The sequence below is a fragment of the Diorhabda sublineata genome, chromosome 1, assembly GCF_026230105.1.
Source record: "Diorhabda sublineata isolate icDioSubl1.1 chromosome 1, icDioSubl1.1, whole genome shotgun sequence".
NCBI lineage: Eukaryota > Metazoa > Arthropoda > Insecta > Coleoptera > Chrysomelidae > Diorhabda > Diorhabda sublineata.
In genome coordinates, this window is record NC_079474.1 from 10,197,004 (window position 1) to 10,222,298 (window position 25,295).

Consider the following 25,295-nt stretch of genomic DNA (forward strand, 5'->3'; position numbering starts at 1 on the left):
GATTGGAAAAATGAATTTCACTATTTCCACCGAAATCGGCCGATTTAGCTCAATTGTTTTGAACAGGTATTATAAATTCAGTGTAATGAACAAGAAAATACAGTTTTCAGAATTAACCTTATCTTATAGGACGTTTTTCATAAAAAAAGAATCAATATTTAAGTATTTTGGATTTATTCTATAAAATCATATGATTATTCGATTATTCTATAAACAAAACACGTTGAATTCAATCAATTTTGATGATTTAGCATTACATAAATATTATTATGAATTTTGTTTTATTAAATATAACAAATTAAGAAATAGTTTTTCAAAATACGTATTCCTATTAAAGTTAATGACACGTTGATATCAAAACATTCCTTCAAAATTTTTCTTCATTAACTATATTTGAAATAAATCACACGAAAAAGTGATTTTCAATCACTAAACATTAAAATAGTGAATCACAATTGGAAGAATCGAATTATATTATATGTTCTTAGTATTTACGCCATACTGGTAAACACTTGTTTTTTTTTCTACACATATATCCATTATTAACGTTCGAGAAGTTGATTTAGTAGCTGGTACAAAAAAAATTTCAAAAAATTTTAAATTGCTACACGCTTCTTTGTACCACTTTGTACTCCACAGATTTAGTTAATAGTGACCCTGTATATAGATAAATGATTCTGAAGTTATCAAAAAGGAAAATTCTACAATGCAAAGCAAGAATTGGGTGAGAAAAAGCGATTCGATAGATGATTATTAGGTAGGATAAGGGAAATCGGAGTTGGTCCTGATATAGGAGTTGCTCCTCTGCAAGGCTGGGGTTGTGGTGATTGCGTGGGGTTGTACTGTCCTGGCTGAAAAGAGAACGACCATTCGCCAGAAGAAGACGAAAAGTGAGATCTATATATATCGCACCCTGTACAAAAATAAATAATTCCACAGTTATAAAGTTGAAAAATCTACAATGCCAATCAAAAATTGTGCGAAACACTCATCACTTCTAATAGAATTAGTTATAATAACTGTTTATGATTTCGAGGTTGATTGTTTGTGGTATTTAGTCACACCCTGTATATAAATAAATGAATCTAAAGATAAAAAAGCAACAATATCAATCAAGAATTTGCGAATAATATTCATATCTTCCAAAATTCAGTCAATAGTGACTATCATTTACCTTTCGATTGATTAAGAATGTACATTTGCAGTAATAATATCTCACCCTGTACAAAAATAATTAATTCCACGGTTACAAAGATAAAAAATCTACAATACGGATCAAAAAATTGTTCAAAACTCTGATTAATTCTAATAAAATTAGTTATAATAACTGTTTATTATTTCCAGGTTGATTGTATGTAGTATTTAGTAACACTCTGTATATAAATAAACGAATCGCAAGTTCCAATGATAAGAAATCAACAATATAAATCAAGAATTTGAGAAAAATATTCATATTCTTCCAAAATTCAGTCACTAGTAACTATCGTATACCTCCGGATTGATTAAGCATGTATATTTCCAATATTGATATCGCTCCCTGTACAAAAATAAATGATTACAAAAATACGAAGTTGAGAAATCTAAAACGCGGATCAAAAATTGTGCAAAACTCTCATTATTTCCAATAGAATTAGTTATAATAACTGTTTATTGTTTCAAGGTTGTTATTTGTATTATTCAGTCACACCCTGTATATAAATAATTAAATCGGAAGTTCTAAGAATAAGAAATCAACAATATAAATCAAGAATTTGCGAATAATATTCATATTCTTCCAAAATTCAGTCACTAGTGACTATCTTTTACCTCCGGATTGATTAAGAATGTACATTTGCAGTAATATTATCTCACCCTGTACCAAGATAAAAAAATCTACAATATGGATAAAAAATTGTTCAAAACTCACATTAATTCTAATAGAATTAGTTATAATAACTGTTTATTATTTCTGGGTTGATTATTTGTAGTATTTATTCACACCCTGTACACAAATAAATAAATTCTAAGTTCCGAGGATAAGAAATTAACAATATAAATTATGAATTGTGAAAAACTTCCTATTTACCCAAAAACATAAATTCGGGCATTAGTAATCACTATCTACCTATAAAATGATTTAGAATGCATTTTATAGTATTGATATCGTACCCTGTACACAAATAATTCTGAAGTTCCGAAAATAAATACACCACAATATAAACCGAAAATAGTGGTCAACACTTTTTTTTATTACCACATATATCCATTACTAACGTTCGTGAAGTAGATTTAGTAGCTGGTAGAAAAAAAATTTTCCAAAAATTTAAAATAAAATATTTGTCGTTTGTATTACTTGATTTTGCACCCTGTACATGAATAATCCCAAAGTTCCAAAAATAAAAACATGAATTAATACAACCTTGTTTTTTTTCTAAAGAAAATATATAAAACGAAACGTTAATACGAGAAAAAGATAGGAACCATGTTTTAATTACCTGTTAAAAATGGGTCATCAGGTGATGCTGCCAAAAATACTGATAATAGGAAAACTGTGAACTCGACGTTGATTTTTTTTATTTGGGTTAACAAAAGTTATTGGCCCATTTCTACGAAAGGAAACATCCAAGGATAAACTGTAGATTAGGGGCATTGAACAATTAATAGAAGAAAAAGTACAAGGGGTCATTGAAACGTTAAAATTGAACGATGTATTGTTTTAGAAACAAATGGTCAAAAATTATTAATGCTACAGGGGATTGTTGATATGTATATGGAAGCGAGATTTAAGGGCATTGAACAATTAATACAAGTACGAGGGGACATTGAAACGTTAAAATTGATCGGAGCATTGTTCTAGTTAAACGGTAAAAAATTAATGCTACAGGGGATTGTTGATACGTATATTAAAGCGATATTTTAATAAGAAAATTGTGAACTCGACGTTGATTTTTTTTCATTTGGGTTAACAAAAGTTATTGGTTCATTTCTACGAAAGGAAACATCCAAGGATAAACGGTAGATTAGGGGCATTGAACAATTAATAGAAGAAAAAGTACAAGGGGTCATTGAAACGTTAAAATTGATCGGAGCATTGTTTTAGAGACAAATGGTCAAAAATTATTAATGCTACAGGGGATGGTTGATGTGTATTGAAGCGAGATTTTAATAGGACAACTGTGAACTGGATTTTTATTTAGGTTAACAAAAGATATTGACCAATTTCTACGAAAGTAAACATCCAAGGATAAACGGTACATCAGGGGCATTAAACAACTAATAGAAGAAACATTACGAGGGATCATTAAAACGTTAAAATTGATCGGAGCATTGTTTTAGAGTTGAATGATCAGAAATTAAAAATGCTACAAGGAATTGTTGATATGTTATATGTATATTGAGGCGAGAATATAATGGTATTGAACAATTGATTAGAGAAATAAGCGGTCTGCTACAGGGCACTGTTAATACGTTGTCGAGTTTTTCACGGATTCAGGTTGAAGGATAAATGAATTACGAATAAGTATTTGTATTTTTTAATAAAATTTATTTAAATTATGATACCTACAGCATTACAGTAAAATTTACATGTCTAGGAGCAGTTATTATAAGTCTGACGATTATTAAAAAAAATACACGTCGTTTGAAGCCCGGTAGATTCCGAAACGAGAACAAAAAAATCGCAGTTCGGTTAGGCTCGACACAATTCATATGGTACAACTTAATCTAACCATAAATGGACGTTATGGAAGTATAAAAGTTTATGTATATATACGTTCGGTATCGGTTCTACAGGGTGTACCGTTTTCCAGAATTTTTCGATATTCTCGTCCAATTTTTTTCTTTTTAATTTGAGGTAGTTTGTAACGAGGACCAACAAATTTTACTATACCGGCTGAGAAGAATTATAAAGATGAAAACTAAACGCCCTGTATTACATTAGTTCAAAATAAACGATATTCCATTAATTGCGAATTAACTATTTAGTTGTATCACTCTGTATACAAATTTTTTGTGAAAACGGTATTTTATTCGATTTAATGATGAATTTGACGAAAAATGATAACGTGATCGAATACAGGCCGAGGTAAATATGATAATTAGGTAAATTTTTAATACAGTGTGAGGCGAATGAAGAAGAAATAAAAAAAAAATAATGAAAAAGACAGTTATAATGAGATATTCAAAGAATGGAAATAGACTAAAGAACGGGGATGAAAACGGGAAGTAATATCAAGAGATTAGGTAGACTCAGAAGAAAGTGAGGAAATAGAGAATTAGAAAGGAAAAACTGTAGAAGTGAAATAATGGTTACAGGAGAAACTGTAATGGAATCTTTCAGAGATACTTGAAAATATAAAAGAACAATTGAAGAAGATAAGTACTAACTTCAAGTACAGTACTGGTAGGAACTAGAAATCAGTTTAAACAGGTTTTGTTACTATTAAAATCTTGATTGAAGATATAAAACTTGATAATAGATAAATTATTGAGCTTTTCTGAATATTTTTTCATTATATGAGCGAAGATATGAATTTTTGTACCAAAAATTATTTTTTTTCTCATTTCCCAAACTTTTTTGGGAGGCAAATGGACAAATCTTGATAAATGACTCAGAAGATGCAAAAATTTGAATACCGTGTGTAGCAAGTGGATAAGTGTTCATAGAAGATATAAAAATTGAATACAGGGTTACGTAGATTAATTTTTTTTTCGAAATATTGAAATTTCTTCTTATTTTCTAAACGTTTTTTCTCTTAACAAGATGAAAAATAAAAATACAGGATCGAATACAGAGTGAGACGAATGCACAAATATTGATGAATGATTCGGAAGATGTAAAAATTTTGAATACACTGATGATTAAAGTGGAGAAAACAAATTTTTTTAGGCCGTATCTTTTATACAAAAATATCTATTTCTTTTTACTACATAATATTCGTTGAAATACATTAAAATTTGAAAAAAAAAAATTTCCCATGTAATGTAAATGAGAAATCAAAAATCACGATGCTATACCTCTAAATATTGGTATTAAAAGTTCAAACTTTACCAGCATTTTCTTTTCGTCATCTTGGTCGATATTTTCGTCGTAGCTAAAAAAATTTTTTTTGACCAACCCTAATCATCAATCAGACTTATCTATTTGTCTCCCCCTGTATTCGATCCTGTCTTCTTTTTTTATCGAATTGGAAGAAGAACGTTGGTATAAATGTCTATACTTCAAAAATAAATTGATTTTTTCAATAATTTTTTTTGGCTCACTCTATTGATGATGTTAGCAGATGAATTATTAAATTTTTTATATTATTTCTTTTATATGACAGTAGGAAAAAATTTTTTCAACAAAAGTCAATTTTTTTATTGAAATATTGAAATTTCTCGTTTGCCAAACGTCTTTTTCCAGACAGGATGGAATACAGGGTGAGACAAATAAAGAAGTCTAGATAATTGGTTCAGAGGATGTGAGATTTGAATACAGGGCGATACAAATGAATAAAAAGAATCATTTAATGATTAATAAGAATCAATGAATATATTTTTTTTCATTATACGAGTGAAAATGTAATTTTTTTCAATCAAAAATTAAAATTTTCATTGAAATATCGACAATTTCATTCTAATTTTAAATTTTTGTAAATCACGTGAATTATTATAAATCTGCAGGTTTTAAAATTCGGATTCAAAAAATTTTTAATAAATTTCTAGAAAAATTAATCGAAATAAAATATTGGAATTTTCAATTTTTCATATTCTAAATTAATTCCACAGGGTGAAAAATTTGTTAAAATCTCATCCCTACTATTCATTTTGGAACCGACTACTAAAAAATTTTTTTTATAATAAAAATTCTTCTTTTCCTTTCAGATATATACTTCCGGTTCATAAAAAACATAAATAAACAGATTAAAATGCAAAAATCTCGTGTATATATATATGAACATGTTATTTATTTGAATATTTTTAATTAAAAAAAAAATATATATATATTTATCTCAGCTGTTGTCGACGAGATCGTACAAACAATACAAAAAAAAATTAATTAAATCATATATGTGAGATTTGATTCGCGACAAAGTTAAAATTTATTATTTTTTTAAATTATTAAAGATCGCGTATAAAAAATCTACATACAAAATTTTAACAACACGAGAATCAAATCTTTAAATAAGATGTTTGTTTTTTTATTAATTAATTGTTTATAATTTTAATACACAGTCATTATACTAACATTCCTCTTGTTCCTGTGACTTCCGGACACATCTCGCTACTTTCCGTTTGAATTCCGAATATGATTCCCTCCATTCTTTCTGGAATTAACAAAAATAAATAAAAATTCCTCGATTTTGAATAATTATGTAATTTATTTACCGCGGCATCGACATTGGCAGGTGATTCATCATTAGGATCGGCTAACATTGATATAACTGATATTAAAATAGTTTCTACTGTATGTACTGGTAACCACCTTTCCGAGGCTTTTTCATAACCGAATTTGTCGTCTCCGGGCTCGTGGAGTATTGAAATACAAACATCACCATTTTTATCAACTAAAATATTATCGTATTATATCTAAACCACAAATATATCAGTTCATTTAATTATAATATGTGAATTAAATATTTATTACTGTATTTAATTTACAGACTATAAAAATGAACATTTACTACACATAATATATTTTTTTCCAAATGAAACAATTTTTTAAAGATATACAAAAATTTCATATTAAAACGACAAAAAAGGAAAAAAAGAAAGTCGTTCATTTCATTATAGATGTGAATTTGATGGTTATTTTCATCTTAACTTAACTAAATAGATTTATTCAAAATAAGGCATCAAATTATAGCCCAACTTTTATATTTTCAATTAATTAGAGTTCAACTTCTATCATTAAAATATGAACAAAACGATTTTCATAACATCTACAAAATTTTTATATTCAAATGACAAAAAGTTGAAATTATAGTTCTGATTATGTATATTTTCAATATCAAATCACCATTTTTTCAAATATATAAAAATTTTATATTCAAACATTGAAATATTGAATTATTAGTCAAATTGAGTACATTATAATTATTTATTCAATTAATAAACCAAGAAATGACAAAAACAGATTAAAAAATGGTATAAACAGGCTAGAATTTTCAAATAAAGAAAAATTTATTATAGTCTGTTTGTAAATTGTACATTTATTTTTTAAATAGACTATAAAATTGATAATACCTGGAATACATATTATTATTTTTAATATATCAAGGAAAATTTTGATTATTTACAATAATTAAATGATTATTTGCATATTCTATAGTAAAAAAACGAAAATTTCAACTAACCTAACCTGACTTAATTGTGATTTATCTTATGTAAAAAATCAACTAAAAAGAAGAAAAACTTTTAATTCGAAGAAATAAGAGAATTTTGCTTGTAAAATGCGATCAAAACAAAATTTTGGAAATAAAACTAATTTTTTTCTCAAATATTTCAAAATCTTGAGACAAAACCCTGTTTTTTAATTATAGTTGTTACAATTTTTTTAAATTTAGGTAAATTTATTGATAAATTTACAAAACAAATGTTCCAACTTACTCATTAAGTACAGGGTGCGGCAGCATAACTTCCTTTTTTAAAAAGTTCGCCATTTAGTCGGTAGATGTCGTAACGGAGTGCTAGTGGTCTCGTTCGAGAGGGGGGACTATAAAGTTTTGTCCCGGCACAGTTCAGTCGCCATCATGCGTTGGAACAGTGAGGAGCGTGCGTTTGCCGTTGAGGTTTACTTTTCGAACGGATGTTCTGTGATCGCAACCCAGCGCGCCTTTCGGAATCGCTTTAATTTAGCCCCCTTGGCCCCTGTCCCGGACCGGAAATCAATTGTTACGTGGGTCACTACGTTCAGACAAACTGCAAGTGTGACAAGACGAAGAACTGGAGTCCCTCGGCCCATTAGATCACCGGAGAACATTGAGTTAGTTAGAACTTCAGTGTTGCGATCACCACGGCGTTCTGCGCGCAAACATGCGTCTGCCCTTGGACTTTCCGATCGTTCTGTGAGGAGAATACTTCATGATGATCTTCATTTTCATCCATACAAGATGGCAATTGTGCAGGAACTTTCTGAACGTGACTTCAATTCTCGGAGGAACGCGTGTGAGGTTTTTCTGGAAGTCGTTCCTGAGGACGCTATTGTTTTTTTTTAGTGATGAAGCCCATTTTCATTTGTGTGGATCCATTACAAACAAAACATGCGCTACTGGGCTGATACCAATCCTCGACAATTGCATCAACGGCCTTTGCATTCACCTAAAGTCACAGTGTGGTGTGCAATTTACTCACGTGGAATTATTGGTCTCTGGTTCTTTGAGGAAAATGAAGTCACAGTGACAGTGAATTCGCACCGGTATGTAAACATGTTACAGGAATTTTTTTTCCCACGGCTAGATGAGTTGGACTTAGGGGACACTTGGTTCCAACAAGACGGAGCAACGGCACACACTTCAAGAACATCGATGGCTGTTTTGAGGGAACACTTCCCAGAGCGCCTTATCTCAATTAGGGGCGATTTGGAGTGGCCAGCCCGCTCTCCCGATTTGACCCCTTGTGATTATTTCCTATGGGGTTTTTTGAAATCCCGTGTGTATGTGAACCGTCCAAGGACCCTACAAGATTTGAAGACGAACATCCAGGAAGAAATTGCCAACATAACGCCTGCTATGCTGGCAAGAGTCATGACAAACGCCAGAAATCGGTTTACTCAGTGTATGGAGAATGGGGGACGTCACCTAACTGATTTGATCTTCAAAACTCAGTAAAACAAAACTTTATGTATGTGCCTGTATTATAAAAAACGAATAAAAATTTTCTGATTCATACAATAAGTTTTATTAACTTTTGAAAAAAGGAAGTTATGCTGCCGCACCCTGTAGAAGACAAAAAAACTTACTGTTGGGATGCCAAATTTCTGTAACAAATTTCATTTTAGGCGGCCTCAATGGATATTCTTTTGGAAAATATAGGTGACATTTGAAGAATCCTCCTTCGCTGTTAATAAATTGAAGATTTAACAAAGAATTTGACCAAACTACAAGATATAAATATTTTACTAATTCAAAAACACTTACTAGAGGGTATCCGGAGGACCTATTATCAGTACTTCCCATCTGTAAATATCGTTATCATCTATAAGGCCTGCAGAAAAACCCTCTACAGGATTTTTGTTTAATTCTAAAAATAAAGTCATGAATTTGTACAATTTTTTATAGTATCAAAAAAGCAAAAAACTGAACTGAACTTTATCAAAACTATAATCAAACACCAAAAAGTTATTCTAATCCATTGAAAAACAAGACATTTTGTGATTCAAACTTCTCATCCTCACTACTTTTTTTTTGTTGTAAACAAATAGCAATGTTCTTGATATACATCAAAAACTCATTCAATCCATTTATTTAGAAGGTAAAATTAAGAAATTTCAAGGGTATTTTATAGCTTTGTTTAACCTTTTGTTTATAAAGATTTAAATACTTCTATAATAAGAATAGAGGTTGATTTTTTATAATATATAAAAATTTAAAGCAGTATAACTGATTATCCTCCCACTAGAATAGACGTTATAAGGCTATAAAATATTCATTTGTAAGTCTAATGAACTTTATGAAATATCTCGACTTAATTTATTATATAAATAATAACCACTTTATATTAATTAGTACGAAGCACTTTTCAAAATTTCTATATCTTCTATCGATAATTCTATTAATCTAATACACAAAAAAAGCAAGCAATCAACTATATGAAAGAAATTTAGTAAATAATTTACCTTCACATTGACGGGTACGATAAGGAATAATAAGCACGCTTATTGATTTTACTAAAACCCTATAAATATATTAAAATTCCCACAAATTGTAACCTTATATAACGAAAATAGTATGTGGAAACTATTTTTGGACAGACGAGACTACTCGGCATAGAAAATATTCAGGTTGTATTGTAAGAACATTTCGATTACAGAGCTAGAGTTTATTTTTGAAGCTTTCATTAAGGTATAGAAAAAACACAACACTTTCACTGACCTGCTAGCTGTTTTCTTAATAGGAGAGCTGACTGTGGTTCTGACATTAATTACAAATTTAATTTTGAAATATGAATAATCCAACAACAGGGTATTGTAAAATGGCCGGTCTCGATCTTGACTTGAAAGTTTGGGACCGCATTGACTCAAACATATGTTATTTCCGGAAAGGTTTGTTGCTACACTGTATTAACTGTCAAAATAGCAGTACCCTCTATTGGTCAATATATTAAGTATGCCATTAGTTTTCTTTCAAATTAGTTCTTATATAATATAAAATAGTGATTAGTAATTATTATTCAATTTTTATTATTTATCGTAACGATGTAGATTGATTTATCGACAATGTTTTGAGTCAACTTTGTAATTCTTATAAAAAGTAAGAATCGCTAGGAGTTATAATGATCGTTATTACTATTAACAGCTAGATGTCGACACAAGTTATAATTGAAAAATCTTTGTATACCTTCTTTTAATAGTCATTTTTCGTGAATATGTATAAGAATTTTTGTTTGAAGTCGAATTTTATTAGTGAAGATGCCAATAAAATAATCGAACAATGATTTTTTACACATTGCAAAAGTCTTTGATTTCACCTCACATTTGTATAATGTGTTGCCTATCTTTAACCATCTACAATAATTAGATTTCGAAAAACTAGTAATTCAATGAGACAAATTTGATATTCAAAATTGTGTTGTTATGAATCAATTATTCATGGTTTTTGGAACTCAATTAGACGTATATACATAAATATGAGTTATTCAAAAATATACTTTACATACAATCTAATAATTGATGTAATTTTCGACACAATTATCGTTATAATGAAACTCGTGACTGCAACGCTGAACATGTGAGAGACGTTTTTGTTCGAATCCTCTACCATATCGGATTATAAAAACAACAAATTTAACTAATAATCCATCAGTACGTGAAGATTATTTTAATATTTCGGTATAATGATCCACCAAAATTATCGCTTTTGTGATTATATGGTACCCAATCATCAAGAAACGCATGTAGTAATGCCTAGTAATTCTTTACAATCAGTGATTATGACCGCCTCTATGATATTTGCAGTGCTGTTGATCGGATTTTTAGTGATATTGGACAGAACAAAAATTTCGAATATAATCAGGGCGAGGAGTTTTCCTGAATCTACAGCTGAAGATAACTTGATAAGAGCGTTAGCAAAATTTGATGATTTTAAAGAATAAATTACTATTTATGGAAATGGAAATTGCCAACAATTTTTGTGTTGAGTGCTAAATCGATGTAAATTTGTTGTACTTTGTTTGGATGGGTATAAAAAAAATTCATTTTGAAGGTATTCTTTTATTATTACAAATCTCATATATTCATTCTCATTCGGACAATATTTTTATAAATTACATTTAACGTGTTTTTGTTAACAAACATCCTAAACATTGAATTTGATCAGTTTCAACATGAAAATTAAATTCAAAGAGTATGTACAATTTTTCAAAAACTGTAGATGATACTATTAATATTTAGGTATATTATCTAATATACAACTGTTAATATAAGAAGGAACTTGGCATTTAGGTTATAAAATATTGTTTTCCGAAATAGAATTGAAATAAAACGTATTAAATATCCTTTTCCTTGTTCATTTATTGTACATACCAGTTCCCAATTTGTACAAAAGTTCAAAAAACTCGTTTCAAAAATCTATTTTTAACAAAGAACTGCTTAAAAAAAGGCGAGGACGAGTTTGGTTTTTAACTCACAATGTAGGTAATAGAAAAATTCAAAAACTATGTAAATTACAAGTTGATGAGTTCATAGTATGAATAAAAATGAAGAAGTTTGTTTTAGCTCAAGAAATTTATATTCTAAACAACCGAATACTTAACTTTTTAAGTATACAAATAAAGTTAGGTTATGTCAAATCGATCAGTATCGGTTCTAAGTTATATAATATATTTGGACAACTGTTAATAAGTCGTGTGACTAACTTTTCGCCAAAAATCAATTTTATTCATCAATATAGCAATAGCAAGAGCAATAAAATTATTCAAACGCTTCTATAACTTCTCGATGTCGTGGTCGTAGAAGGATTTGTCTTTTGCCTCAAAATAGACAGTCACGGCAATTTTTTTGAGATATACGAATAGCCAGTAGTCCCTGGTGGCCGGATCAGGACTATACAGTGGATGAGGAAGCAATTCGAAGTGTAATTCGTTCAATTTAAACATCGTTGCCATCGACTTGTGAATTGGTCTTGGTGAAACAGTGTTTTTTTTTTCGTTTTTCCTTGATTTTGGAACGATCTAACAGCTCTATGTAATACTCGCTATTGATTTTCTATTCCTTTTGGATATAGTCGATAAACAATATTCTATGAAGCCAAAACCGTCCCATCCCAACTGACTGTTGTGGCTTTGTTCGCTTCGGACGTGGTTCTCCGGCTGCACTCCACTCACATGATCGTCTTGAGTGAAGTGATGGATCCATGTTTCATCCATTACCACATATCGACTTAAAAAATCTGATTTTTCACGTACAAACAAGCTCTGAATTCTCAGCAAGTTGTTATTTTTGATCGACTGTGAGTCGTGGTCAAATGTTTATGTATAATTGTAAACACATTGCCTTCTGATATCTTTATAAAACCAATTTATGGACTTTTCTGGAGTAACCACATCAATTGGACGACCAGAACGTTCAGAATCATCGTTTTAATTCAGGAAACCAATAACAAGATGGTTCTTTTCGATGAATCAGAGACCGGATAATAGTTTTGAAGCCATTGCTGGGCTTGTACAGTATTTTTTTTCATCAAGGAGCAATGAAATATTAACACAAGAAATGGTTTTGAATCTATTGTTTTGAAAATAACCACAGCAGCGATCGAAAAGACACGAAATTTTACAAATATTCTATTACACCAATTGGAAGAAAAATTTGTTATTTTTAATTGACATTTTTTATCAAATTCCCAAATATATACAAATTCCTTCTTATTTGAATTATCGAAATAAGTATCGTCGTTCGATATATTTTCTACATTGAAAAAGTATTGATCATTTAAGTACAGGGTAAGTCAAATCGATGTAATCATTCCCAATGGGTTGGTCCACTTTGAAAATAAAGTCGTATAGAAGCATCAAAGTTTTATTATTGAAATTTTGATTCCACTATTGGTGTTTTACATAAAATAAATTTGGGACGCTTGGTAGTTTGTAATGATTTGGTCACCCTGTAGACCAGAAACTTGTTATAGGACGACGATATACTCTATTATAGTTCGAGATATGACTCTAACTTACGTTGTATTTACAAGTTTAGAATTTTTTTTAAATTTGAGAAAATCAATAGAGAATATCACCGAACATTTTTTTTTGATAAACAAATAGATAGTTACCCACAATTTCCCTCTAGTTACCAGTATAAAAAAATTGAATAAGGATCAAAATAATCACAACAAATATCGACAGAAAAGTTGATGAACTAAATGGAATTTAACCCTGATTTATGTTGTTCAACACATTTTATATAATATTTACAAAATTTGTCTCGATTTCACATTTCAGTATTTTGTTCGGCGGCTTCTTCGTTTTCAGGCTCTTCATGTAGTGTATACACGCCCGTTTTGACTGGTCCTTCTAAAACCTCCGGTATTTTATTTGGTACCGGTAACATTTCGACTCCAGTTCCTATATTGATATCGATAGTGGAGGTGGGAGTACCAACGCCACCAGTACTCAGCAACGTTTCTTCAGTTAGATTACGTCTGTAGATATTGTTGGGTTTCTGGGGAAATTGTCATGAAGTCATATTGAAAGGATCGTTGCTGATATTCAGATCGTCCGGAAAACTTGTCGAGCTCAATTTCGGTAAAGATTTTTCTTGGTGCTTCAATCTAAAACACACAAGGAACGAAATAGAACGAGAAAAGTTGTTAATGCTAATTTTTCAGTATTCGTTATTTCGATGTTGGTCGTCCTCTATCTCTAAAACACCCCCAATTGTTCTAATAAGAAAATAATCAATTAAGAGAGGTAATCTGTAAATCATCATTTATTTTTTTATACGTATCATTTTTTAAACGGAGCTATGTTGTTCTTTTTGAAATAATAATAAAAAATTGTTGAAATTGAACCTGATGGGCTTTAAAAAGTAGTACAATTATTAATTGCCTCAAACTATGAATAAAAAATAAATCTTCAGGAGCTCTTCTAAAAAGAATTTATTTTTCTAGAAAGACGCCAAAATTATTCGGGATTTCACATATTTGTTGAAATTTGAATTTGGAACTGAATTTTCCATTTCTGGAATGCAAAAACGTTAAACAAGTATTTGTACTCATTATATCATCCTTTCTATTAACTCAGTATTGTAGAATAATGAGTAAAGCGTTTGTTTCAGTGATAATAAAAGTTTCGAAACGATCATTTTCTGAAATTTTTTGCCTCGTGACCCTTCATAACCAATTCTTATTCTTTTGTCAGCACAAATATTGAGAACTACCATTGGGATTCCGGTAATCGTTACAGTCTTTTTGGTCTTTTATTATATTACATCTGCAATGTACTTAATGACGCCATTTTCTTTTCATTGGAGGAGTCGTTTTCTTGAATGTTCGATGTTAGTTCAATACGATGATATAATAAAATGACGAATATCACCAAACAATTTCTTGTATTTTTTTTTTGAAATAATTATATAAAATAAAACATACCTATGTATAATTTCGTCGTGAACGACATTAAAACACATGGCAGTTAATGCCATACCGGACATAATGTAGATAGAACAAAACCATATGGTAGTACTGGAATCGTACTGCATGGGATCAGCTCCTGGTACCATATCTCCGAACCCAATCGTCGTTAGGCTCATGAAACAAAAATAAAACCCATCCAGGAGCGGCCAATCCTCTAATTTGTATAAAACAAACGTACCTAGAATTAAAAAATTACTTACTAATAGTTCTTTAATTTTGTTTCGACAGGAAACATGGCAATGTCGTAATTATCTACTTACCTAGACATATGTATATGAACATGATGCAGAGGCACAATATAATGGGCGCTAAAATCGACCAACCGTGCATGGATGATTTTGATTCGTTGTCGGTACCACTCAAATTATCTAATTCTTTTATAGGACCATCTCGACAAGGCGAATGTATATTGTTGCTATAGCTCGAATTCGAACGAACGTAAAACGGTTCTTGAAGTCCTGAAAAATTAGTATCTCAATTCTTACATATCAGGAAATGAAAAAAATTAAGTCCAGCATGAATGAATTCAATTGCTTCGAATAGATTAAAGTAAGTTACTTTCTTATTTACGAAGATGGTCCCTAGAAGTACATGGCCTAACCTAGAGATGGCGGCAGTTACTTGAAAAATAACACTGTATTAGAAAGTACACAATCTATATACCGTATATTTAAAGTTTGAAGACGCCACGTTGTTTATTTTTTATTTGACGGCCATCAAAAATAAACGTATCCACTGAATTTGTAAACATAGAAAAAATTAGTCATCATTATGTGATATGATACTTTTATTTGAAAGGCATTAACCCAACCAATATAAAAGTTGAGCTAGATTCTAGTCTGGATAAAACTACTCCTTCCTCATCAACAATAAACTATTGGGTAGCAGACTTTAAACGAAGCCGTACGACCTGCACAAACCAGCTTCGCATTGGTCGACCAAATGAGGCTATAACTCCAGAAATGTTGAAGAAAATCCACAAAGAAGTACTGGATGATCGTCGACTGGAAGTGCCCAAGCTGGCAGACATAGTAGGCATTTCAAAAAGTGCGGTACAACGCATATCAACTGAAAATTTGGACATGAGAGAGCTGTGTGCAAGATTGGTGCAGCGTTTGCTCTCAATGTAAAAAAAACAGAGTTGTGAAGATGTTTCCACCAAGTTTTTGGCAATATTTAATAGTTTCACATAACCATGGATGAAACATAGGTACATAATTTTACATTCGAAACAAAAGAACTATCAAAACAAAAAACTGAAACGGGAGAGCCGGCTCCAAAGAAGACCGTTCCATCTGCAGACAAGGTCATGACGTCGGATTTTTGGAATGAGCGAGGAATAATTTTCATTGAATATGAACGGCAAGTAGTATGAGAATTTATTGCAGCGTTTGAGCAAAAAAATCAAGCAAAAAAGTTCGCATTAGGCTTAGAAGAAAGTGTTGTTTCATCAAGACTATGCACCAGCTCACACATCCGTTATGGCAATGGCCAGAATTAATGAATTAAAGTTTGAATTACTACCTTATACACCCTATTCGCCAGATTTGACTTTCCCGGATTATTTTCTGCTCCCAGACTCGAAAAGATGGCTCAGTGGTCAAAGATTTTCCTTAAATGAAAAGTGTATGGAGCTAAAAGGAGATAACGTTGAAACATAAATATGTTTGTGTTTTTTTTGTTGGCCCAGGTACTTCTGAGACATCCTCGTAGATTAATTCATTTCTAAACTAGATAATCTTTCTTGAAAAATAAAGTTTAATTCCACGCGTATCCCATGCGTTCCCATCAAAATTTCAAGCACTATTTGACCCGCGCGCTCCCACCAAACTTTTAAAAGTTATTACCCTGTGCGTACCCGCCTAAATTTAAAAATTTAGTTTATCCCATTGCTCCTACTAAAAATTTAAAACTGCTTTTGCAGTCCGCCAACATTTAAAAATTATTTATCCCGTCGCGATCACAGAAATTTTGAAAATTACTGTCCTATCGTTTGCCAAGTACGAATCAAGACTGTATCTAGAGTTTTCCAACAAAATTTCATTACGCAAAAACATTTATAAATGATCGTTTATAGAAAATTAACATTTAACTTCAATACCTAACAATTTAATATTAATATTTACCTAACTGTTGCTGCAGTTCCATCTGTTGTCTTTTCCTCTTCATCCTCCTTTCCTTCTCAGCCATTCTCTTTTCGTCGTAACAACAATACCCGCAATTAGAGCAGAGACAACAGCAGAGGGCTCTAGAAAATACACCTCTCGCCACCCTACTCAAGATGGATCCCACACTAGACAGGTAAAGTAACGTTAGTGGTATACCTAGCATTGCATATCCCATGGTAACCGCTTTTCCTAAAGATGTTCTTGGTGCTATACTTCCGTATCCTTTAACATTATAGTTGTGTAAGAAAGTATACGTTAGAATAAACAGATTTTACAATATGTTCATTAAGTTTTCAACAATTTTATCTATATTTTCACTTTATCATTCCAATTATTCTCTTTTGTTGCAAATCTGTCAAAAACTACTGTAACGGCGAACTAATGTTTAATAAATTTGTGTTGAAGTTTTTACAATGATGCAGGAAATTGTTGTGTTTATTTTAAAAATTTCCATTCTATGCATTTTATCAAAGAGTATTATCTATCATGAAACGTCGACTAACAAAAAAGTTGACAAAATTCGTTTAAATAAAAAGTGAACCTCATCGCTCGAACTTTTCCAACTCAAATAATGTTCAATCCATTAAACCTCTAAAGTACTAAACTTTCCTTTGCCTGACCAATACGGCACGTCACTAACATTCCTCCACTAGCTCCACCGAATTTTCCACTGTGAAGTTAATGTCAGAAATTCGTTTAGTTTCGCTATTATTTCTCTAAAACTACACTCATAGCTAAATTGGAGTTCGTTTTAATGTTTACAAGGATAGTTAAAAAAACTATTTTATAAAGATAAAATAAAATGAATTTGAGAAAAATCGTGTATTTGTATTTTTTATTGATAATCATTCTCTTGGAAAGGAATAATGTTGAATTGATAGTCAAAGGATATAGACAGAAAGGTGATTGAATGTTTAACAGACTTTTTTTGATATAAATACAAGGTCGCAGATTTTTATATATATTTTCTCCAAAACCCAGACATTTTCCTTTTTACATCATTTATTCAGGTAACGGTTTGTATTTTTCATTTTCCCCAGAATGCTATGAAATATACAAAGTGCTAAGTCGAGATTGGAAATGTACACAGTTGGAAATCCTTTGAATTCACACCATTTATATATATAAAAAAGAACAATAGAAAGCAGAGTCGGATTAGATGGTATATCAACTTTTCCAATATTAGATTTATTAAGCAAAATTTCAAGTGAACTTAAACATCATTTGATTTCATACCAAAAAGGTATTCTCGATAAAACTCCATCCTCTGTACCATTTTTTTTCGGAATATTTTGATTTGAAAATTATGAAATAATAACCGATACTGTAAAAAAGTATCGATAAATTTATTAATTATTATTATTATTATTATTAATTAGTGAGCATTAAGTGATTTAAAAAATTTTTGTCGCGAAAAATTAGACCCCATCTATAAAACGGTTTCTTGTAACGTTTCACAAAAATTCAGTCTAATCAGTGTAGGATCTTGTTTATCAAAGTTAAATAAATATGGGGGCTACTGGGGCCTTAGTATGAAACAAACAACAATTTGATGATCGTGTATTGCGGTTCAGGGACTCCAACTGTTGTTTATTTCATACTAAGGCCCCCAATAGTTGAGTATCCATAATAATTTAACTTTGAATTTCACACGGCAATAGCATTGCGGTTGCAATAGGTTGCGGCCTTGTTATTTGTTAAATTAGATATTGTTAATCAAAATATACTCAAATTATGAATAAACTGACATGTTATTAAACTTAGGTGTGTGTTTAGGAAATCCTAGTGCAGATGTTCGGCGTTATGCAGAAAAGTTTCCTCGAAGAACCAAGTAAAAATAAATTTAGAGCCATTGAACAACGTTGTCGAGAAACTGGGAATGTGAGATCTAAAAAAAATTCTGGTATACCAAGAACAACAAGAACCATTAATAGAGGAAATATGATTTTAAATTTATTTGATCAAAATCCATGTGGCAAGACAAACAAATACTTGGAGGATACTTAAAGAGCAACAGCTGCATCTTTATCATTACAAACAAGTACAAGAGCTCTTGCTACACGATCTACCGGTTAGAGTGGATTTTTGTCAAATCAATGTATTAATTGAACAAAAAATCACATTCCCAGTTTCTCGACATCGTTACTCAATGGGTTTCAATGTATTTTTACTTGGTAAGTTTTTAAATTCAAAATTTGAGTAGATTTTGATTAAAAATATATAATTTAACAAATAACAAGGACTGAACCTCATAAGTATCAATGAATGACAGTTATCCATGGCAAACTCAGAGAAAATACTATACTAAACAAAGTTAAATTATTATGGATACTCAGCATTGGGTGCCTTAGATTGAAACAAACAACAGTTGGAGTCCCAGATTCGCAATACATGATCATCAAATTGTTGTTTGTTTCACACTAAGTCCACCAATAGCTCAGTACCCATACTTATTTAACTTTGAAAAACAAGATCCTACACTGATTAGACTGGATTTTTGTGAAACGTTACGAGAAACGAAACTCCTTAGTCCCTATTTATTCACCTAATGATTACTAATTGATAATCATAATAATTGATAACTTTATCAATACTTTATACCAGCATCGGTTATTAATTCATAATTGTCAAATCAAATTATTCCGAAAACGGTACACAGGATCAAGTTTTATCACATCACACCTTTTCGGTGTAAAATAATATTTGAGTTTACTTGAAATTTCGCTTAATGAATCTAATAATCAAAAAGTTGTTCAATACTACTTGGTACGAACCGTAAAAAACGTAATTTTTTTCTTCAATGCCCTGTATTTGGAATACGCATGGCGTTACGAAAATTTTTTGCTCATCAAATCCCAAATATTTTTCAATATCTAGCACATATATGTCCTAGGGCCGGATTACCGTTTCCTGAAACACCCTGCATATTGTCAGTAATAGATTACTCGATATATGTATGTTTTTGGTCGGTGAATTCCATCCTGTACGCACATATAAACAAATATACCTGTATAGTCGCAATTTTGCGGCATAGTCAAATTATGGTAGGCAGAATTGGACGTGCTTAATTTATTTGATTTCAATGTTGTAAACGTTTGGAATGAACAGGAACAGGTCAACCTCAAATCAATACGATCGAAAGCAGACTACATTTTCTAGTTGTTTGATAATGCAGATTTATTTATATAGAAAGTATTCGGGATTCGATTCGAGAAATTACTAATAGATTAAAATGAGAAAAAACTCAGCGCTAGGATGTAATATCTAACCATACTTTGAATAGAGTTGAGAAAGAGGCGTCTATATTAAAAGGTAGGTTTTTCATTAAAAGTTTTCTTTCAGCAGAACATTTTAATATTGATCATCTAGTCAGTTTTACCACTGCGTACGTGTTTTATCCACTTTCTTAATATATGAATAATTTTCGTTTGATACACGAGGATGGTCCCTAGAAGTACCTGGTCTGACCTAGAGTTGGTGGTAGTTACTTGAAGAGTATTAGAAACTAAACAATCTATGCAGCATATATTTCAAGTTTGAAAACGCCACCATCAATAGTGAACGTTTTTAGAGAATTTGTAAACATGGAAAAAATTAGTCATCGGTATATGATAAAATACTTTTATTTGGAAGACCTTAGACCAAACAATATAAAAGCTGAGCTAGATTGTAAGTAAAATTTTGGGAAGCAGAGTTTAACGAGCCTGTACGACCTGCAAATATCAGCATCGCAGTTTTCGACTAAATGTGGAAAGGGGTACTGAATGATCATCAATTGGAAGTGCTGGAGCTAGCAGATATAGTAGGCATTTCAAAAAGTGCGGTACAACGCATATCAACTGAAAATTTGGACACGAGAAAGCTGTGCTCAAGATGGGTGCTTTCAATGTAACAAAAACAGAGTTGTGAAGATGTTTCCATCGAGCATTTGGCAATGCAAATAAAGCCGATTTTTTGCGCCGTTTCATAGCTTTGGACGAAATATGGGTCTATCACTTCACACCCGAAATAAAAGAACAATAAAAATAACGGAGTGATAAGAGAGAAACGGCTCTGAGGAAGGAATCTGCAGGAAAGATCATGGCGTCGGGATGCGCTTTGAATAATTTTCATTGACTTGAAAAAGGAAAATCTATAGACAGCGAATTTATTGCAACGTTTGAGCGAAGAAATCAAGCAAAAACGGCCGCTTTTGGCTAAGAAGAAAGTGTTGTTTCATAAAGACTATGCACCAGATCACAAATCCGTTACTGCAATGGCCAAAATTAATGAATTAAGGTTTGAATTGCTACCTCATACACCCTATTTGTCAGATTTAGCCCCTTCGTATTAGTTACTGTTCTCAAAGTTTAAAAAATAGCTCGGTGGCCAAAGAGGTGATGTCTCTTGGGTTAAATTCAAATTAAGAAAGGACTAGAATTTTTGACAATGTAATTGGAAAAACGACTACACATATATATTGATAAAACGTCAATGTCAAAAAAAATAAATAGTTACAGAAATCAATATGTAAACGGTAGGTCAATTGTTATTGTCTTGTGTTTGACCAGTTTCGAGGTAGGTGGCTCCAACAATGTCCCGTGATTCTCGAACAAACAGTGTTACGCCGTTTACCGTTTTAAAATCGGACAAGTGAAAGTTTGCCTTTTTTTTAAATTGAATTTCAGCTAAGTGAAACACATTTTTCGTAGATTTTACTTGGCTTTTATGGCTATTAATTTTTAAATTCCACCTGTATATAAGTAGAATCATGTTGAAAAACAAATATCGTTAATTGTTAACATAAATTGACATTTCTCCAATTAAAAAATATTTAATTTCAACATTTCGTTCAGTCTATTTTAACAAACTATTTTTGATAAATAATTTCGCAAGTTGTATATAGAGATTATTGTAAATTGGACTAAACATTTATTTTTGAGACCATTTTTAGAATAATCATCATTTTTAAATTCTTTGTTTTATTTTTTTTAATTATTTTTCAAGTTTTGGGATATGTTTCTCCATAAAACATTCTGTTTTTAGTTTTTCTGATTTCACTTTATCCCATTCTAACTTTTAAAAACAATTTCATTTCTATATATTTCTCACAGTGTATTTTTGTTCAATTTTTCAATCGACTTTTAGAAGTTAGAATACGAAATAGTCATGAAATCCCTCAGAGAAAATCCCGGCCCGACCCGTCCAAATAAACCCCCCTTAGTTGACTGTTTTGTAAAATAGTATAAAAATTTTAATCGAATTTATATAAATTTTTTTATATTAATTTTAGGAAATAAGTCTACTGTTAATTGTAAATGTAAATTTTATTTAAAGTTTTTGAGAAATACATATAATAAACGTTTTTTTTTAAAATATGATAGGTTGTTTATTTATTATATTTCCCACAATAATTTTATTTGATTGACAATAAAAAAAAGGTGAAATATGTATATGATTTTAAGTAATCGTTAACGTTTTTTTTTATTTTTTTTTATTGTTAGTTTAATTTCTCGGTCTTGAAACCAACAATGAATTTGTTACAAGGTTAATCAAGAAGTTATGCTACCCGCTACACAAATGAACTAATCCCTTTACCACTGACGGAGAGCGTGCCGAGACGCAACCGCTTAATTATCGGAAATAGGACCTTGGGATTTTTTTAATCATTTTTTTATTCAAATTAATGTTAGATCAAATGATTTGTATTAAAAAACCTTTCCGTCAGATCCAAAGGTTTATCTCAAATAGCCCCGTACTCAGTGATAATCTATCAAAATGGCTGCCGTATTGAATGGGTTGATGACTATTTTCAGGACTTTGACGATTCTTATTATGAAAAGAGTATCGAACTTATCAAACATAGCTGGGAAAAGTGTTAAAGTGTATAGAACTTAAAGGTGATTACCTTGAGAAATAAATATATTTTTTTCCAAAATTTTTGTGTTTTACTTTGTTAGGTAAGGTATTTCTGGGACCATCCACGGATATGCTCAAGAAAGTCTGTAAACAGAGAAATTTATGCAATGATTCCAATATAATAATTTTCCAATCAGTTATGTGAGATATATTGAATAATGATTAATTATATTGGTATTATTTTGGTTAATCAACTATAGAAATAATTTGAAACAAGAAAAAATTACAAATACAGTTCTGGAAAAGCTTCGTGTTCTATATATATATATATATATATATATATATATATATATATATTCTCTTAGATTGCCTTACGATTGCCAACATCGCCATCTTCTTACTTATAGTACGAGTAGATCATAAAAATTTCCTAAATCCTGTCAACAGTTACGCTACGGAGCTTCAAAAGTTGCTGACAGAAACAGGATTACGATATATTTTATGAAATATCTTAAATGGTTCGATAGAAGAACTCAAATTACCACCGAAAAAGCGAGCCCGAATTTTCTAACTTTGCTTTTAGTAAATATTTGAAGGATCCATAGTTTATTTAGGGCATCATTCAACATCTGTCAATATGGTAATAAATTTTCTTCAATTATGTCTGCATCTTATTTAGTACCTATACCGTTTGATATTAATATTGATTCTTGGAATAAATGAACATTCAACTGTTTCTAATTAGTAATAAAGTTCACTTAATTACATTAACGGGTTCGTGACATAATGATAAATGTGTGTAGCAACAAGTAAGTTAGATAGGATATTATGGTTGATTCGGAAGTTTTGTAGCATCCAGAATTACCGAGTAAAACAATGAACTGGAAAAATATTTTGATAGATGGATCAATTCATTATTCGAAAAGTACACATTTGGATCAGCAAAAAATAACCAAATTAGAATGTATTGAGAGAGAAACAGTTTTTGAAATAGGTATAGGCATTAGTAATAATAATTGATTGAATTTATAAAGATAATATATCAGGGATAATCAAAAACTCTATTATACTGAATTTACACGCGCATTATACCGTGTAAATGTGTGTTGGTGTAATAGTTTTTATTTTAGTGTTTTCTTTATTAACGTAATCTTCAAAACTAGTTAATATTTTATTTGAGATACCTTCAATTCACATTAATTACCGATGAAGTTCCTATCCCATCCTATCAAATTAAACCTCTTTCTAATCGGATTTGAGGGATAATTATTATTGGAGCCAACTAGTATTAAATACAAAAAAAAAGGTTTCGAGGTCTTATTTACGTCGACGTCAGTCAGTTTACTGGTTTTCGTTTTAAAATTTCAAAACGTAAGGAATCTACCGTAATTGATTAATTAATTTCCCATTTATTTTCTTCGGGGAGTTTTAATATATAATAAACCTCGTGGAACGTGAAATAAATTTTCTTGTGGAAATGATTTAATTGGATTTTTGATCGAATGAAAATTGTCTTGTTATTTGATACGTCCAAAGCTGAAATAAAAGTTGTCAGAATTTATTATACGATCTGTGTCCAATGTTTAGAAGAAGAATTCTAATAGAAGATGAAACTTGGGTTAGATCATAGAGATGTCTCACGGTTTCCAAAATCTCACTATTTTATGACGGTAATATCGTCAAATCCATGATTCCCAAAGTGGTCCAAGTGGTGAAGGACTGTTAACTATAAAAACATGTATGTATATTGTATATTCAGTACAACCTGTTGAGACTTGCCATTGCCGCGCCGCTCGACGTGTTGTATAGGTGCTTGCAATCTTGCATGAACTTGTTTGATTCTTCACCAATATAAATACGAATGTCAAAGATAAACAATACTCATTTGTTTCCAGAATTTCATTATAGTCCAGTTATTTTAGGTTTTATCGGAGGAAAAATTTCTAGTGAGCTGAATTGTTGTTATGGTATTATTTTATAAAGTTCAAAGGTCATGTAAATCAGTTATTTCGCAAACATCTCGCGATCTATTGTTCGGAGGTCAATAGTAGTTATTATGAAAACGGTTCCTAAAAAACTTATCTACAAAAAATGTTTGTTGCATTTTTCTGTGGTATAATACAATGCAAGTTTTTTATAACATAGTCCCCTATACGCATAATCCATGATATACACTAAAAGGTTTTATTTTTCAACGATAAATAATTTTTTATTCGAAATCAGTGAAATATAAGAAATAAACTTTAGTAGATATATCTTCATATTCTCTATCAGTAATAGTTGCTGACAAAACGTCGAATGGTCACATTTTTAGCTTTACATCTACATCTTCGTTTCCATCATTTGTTGACTGTATGTTTAAGCATGACCGGCCACGTCAATATCCATAAACTTTTGAACACCTCAATTCAATTTTTTTTGCATCCACATTTGCTGCTACAATATTTCGTTCAATTACAAAAGAGAGTGTTCAGTAGGATGCTGG

At 30.8% G+C, this 25,295-nt stretch overlaps 2 protein-coding genes across 2 annotated transcripts in view; both read right to left on the reverse strand.

Moving 5' to 3' along the window:
• Positions 1-4,104: 4,104 nt before the first annotated feature.
• Positions 4,105-10,242, reverse strand: LOC130445303 (ubiquitin-conjugating enzyme E2 G1). Its single transcript, XM_056780869.1, has 5 exons — positions 10,053-10,242; positions 9,099-9,201; positions 8,921-9,018; positions 6,349-6,527; positions 4,105-6,287 (listed from the first exon to the last, which is right to left on the reverse strand). Exons 1-5 carry the CDS (start codon positions 10,096-10,098, stop codon positions 6,204-6,206), a joined length of 510 nt encoding a protein of 169 aa, XP_056636847.1. The 5' UTR covers positions 10,099-10,242; the 3' UTR covers positions 4,105-6,203.
• A 528-nt stretch (positions 10,243-10,770) lies between these two features.
• LOC130442340 (potassium channel subfamily K member 18) overlaps positions 10,771-25,295 on the reverse strand; it is a 231,082-nt gene continuing 216,557 nt past the window's right edge. The window contains exons 5-8 of the mRNA XM_056776368.1: positions 16,931-17,194; positions 15,065-15,262; positions 14,760-14,982; positions 10,771-13,940 (exon numbers count right to left, since the gene is read on the reverse strand). Of these exons, the coding sequence (XP_056632346.1) occupies positions 13,844-13,940; positions 14,760-14,982; positions 15,065-15,262; positions 16,931-17,194 (782 nt within the window). The 3' untranslated portion in view covers positions 10,771-13,843. The remainder of the gene's footprint in view (positions 13,941-14,759; positions 14,983-15,064; positions 15,263-16,930; positions 17,195-25,295) is intronic.

Coding starts and splice junctions, on each gene's coding strand:
- LOC130445303 (XM_056780869.1), bottom strand. CDS start 10,098: ATGTCAGAACCACAGTCAGCTCTCCTATTAAGAAAACAGCTAGCAG. Junction 9,202..10,052: donor ATTAAGAAAACAGCTAGCAG/GTCAGTGAAAGT, acceptor CTTTATTTTTAG/AATTAAACAAAAATCCTGTA. Junction 6,528..8,920: donor AGAAATTTGGCATCCCAACA/GTAAGTTTTTTT, acceptor ATAATATTTTAG/TTGATAAAAATGGTGATGTT.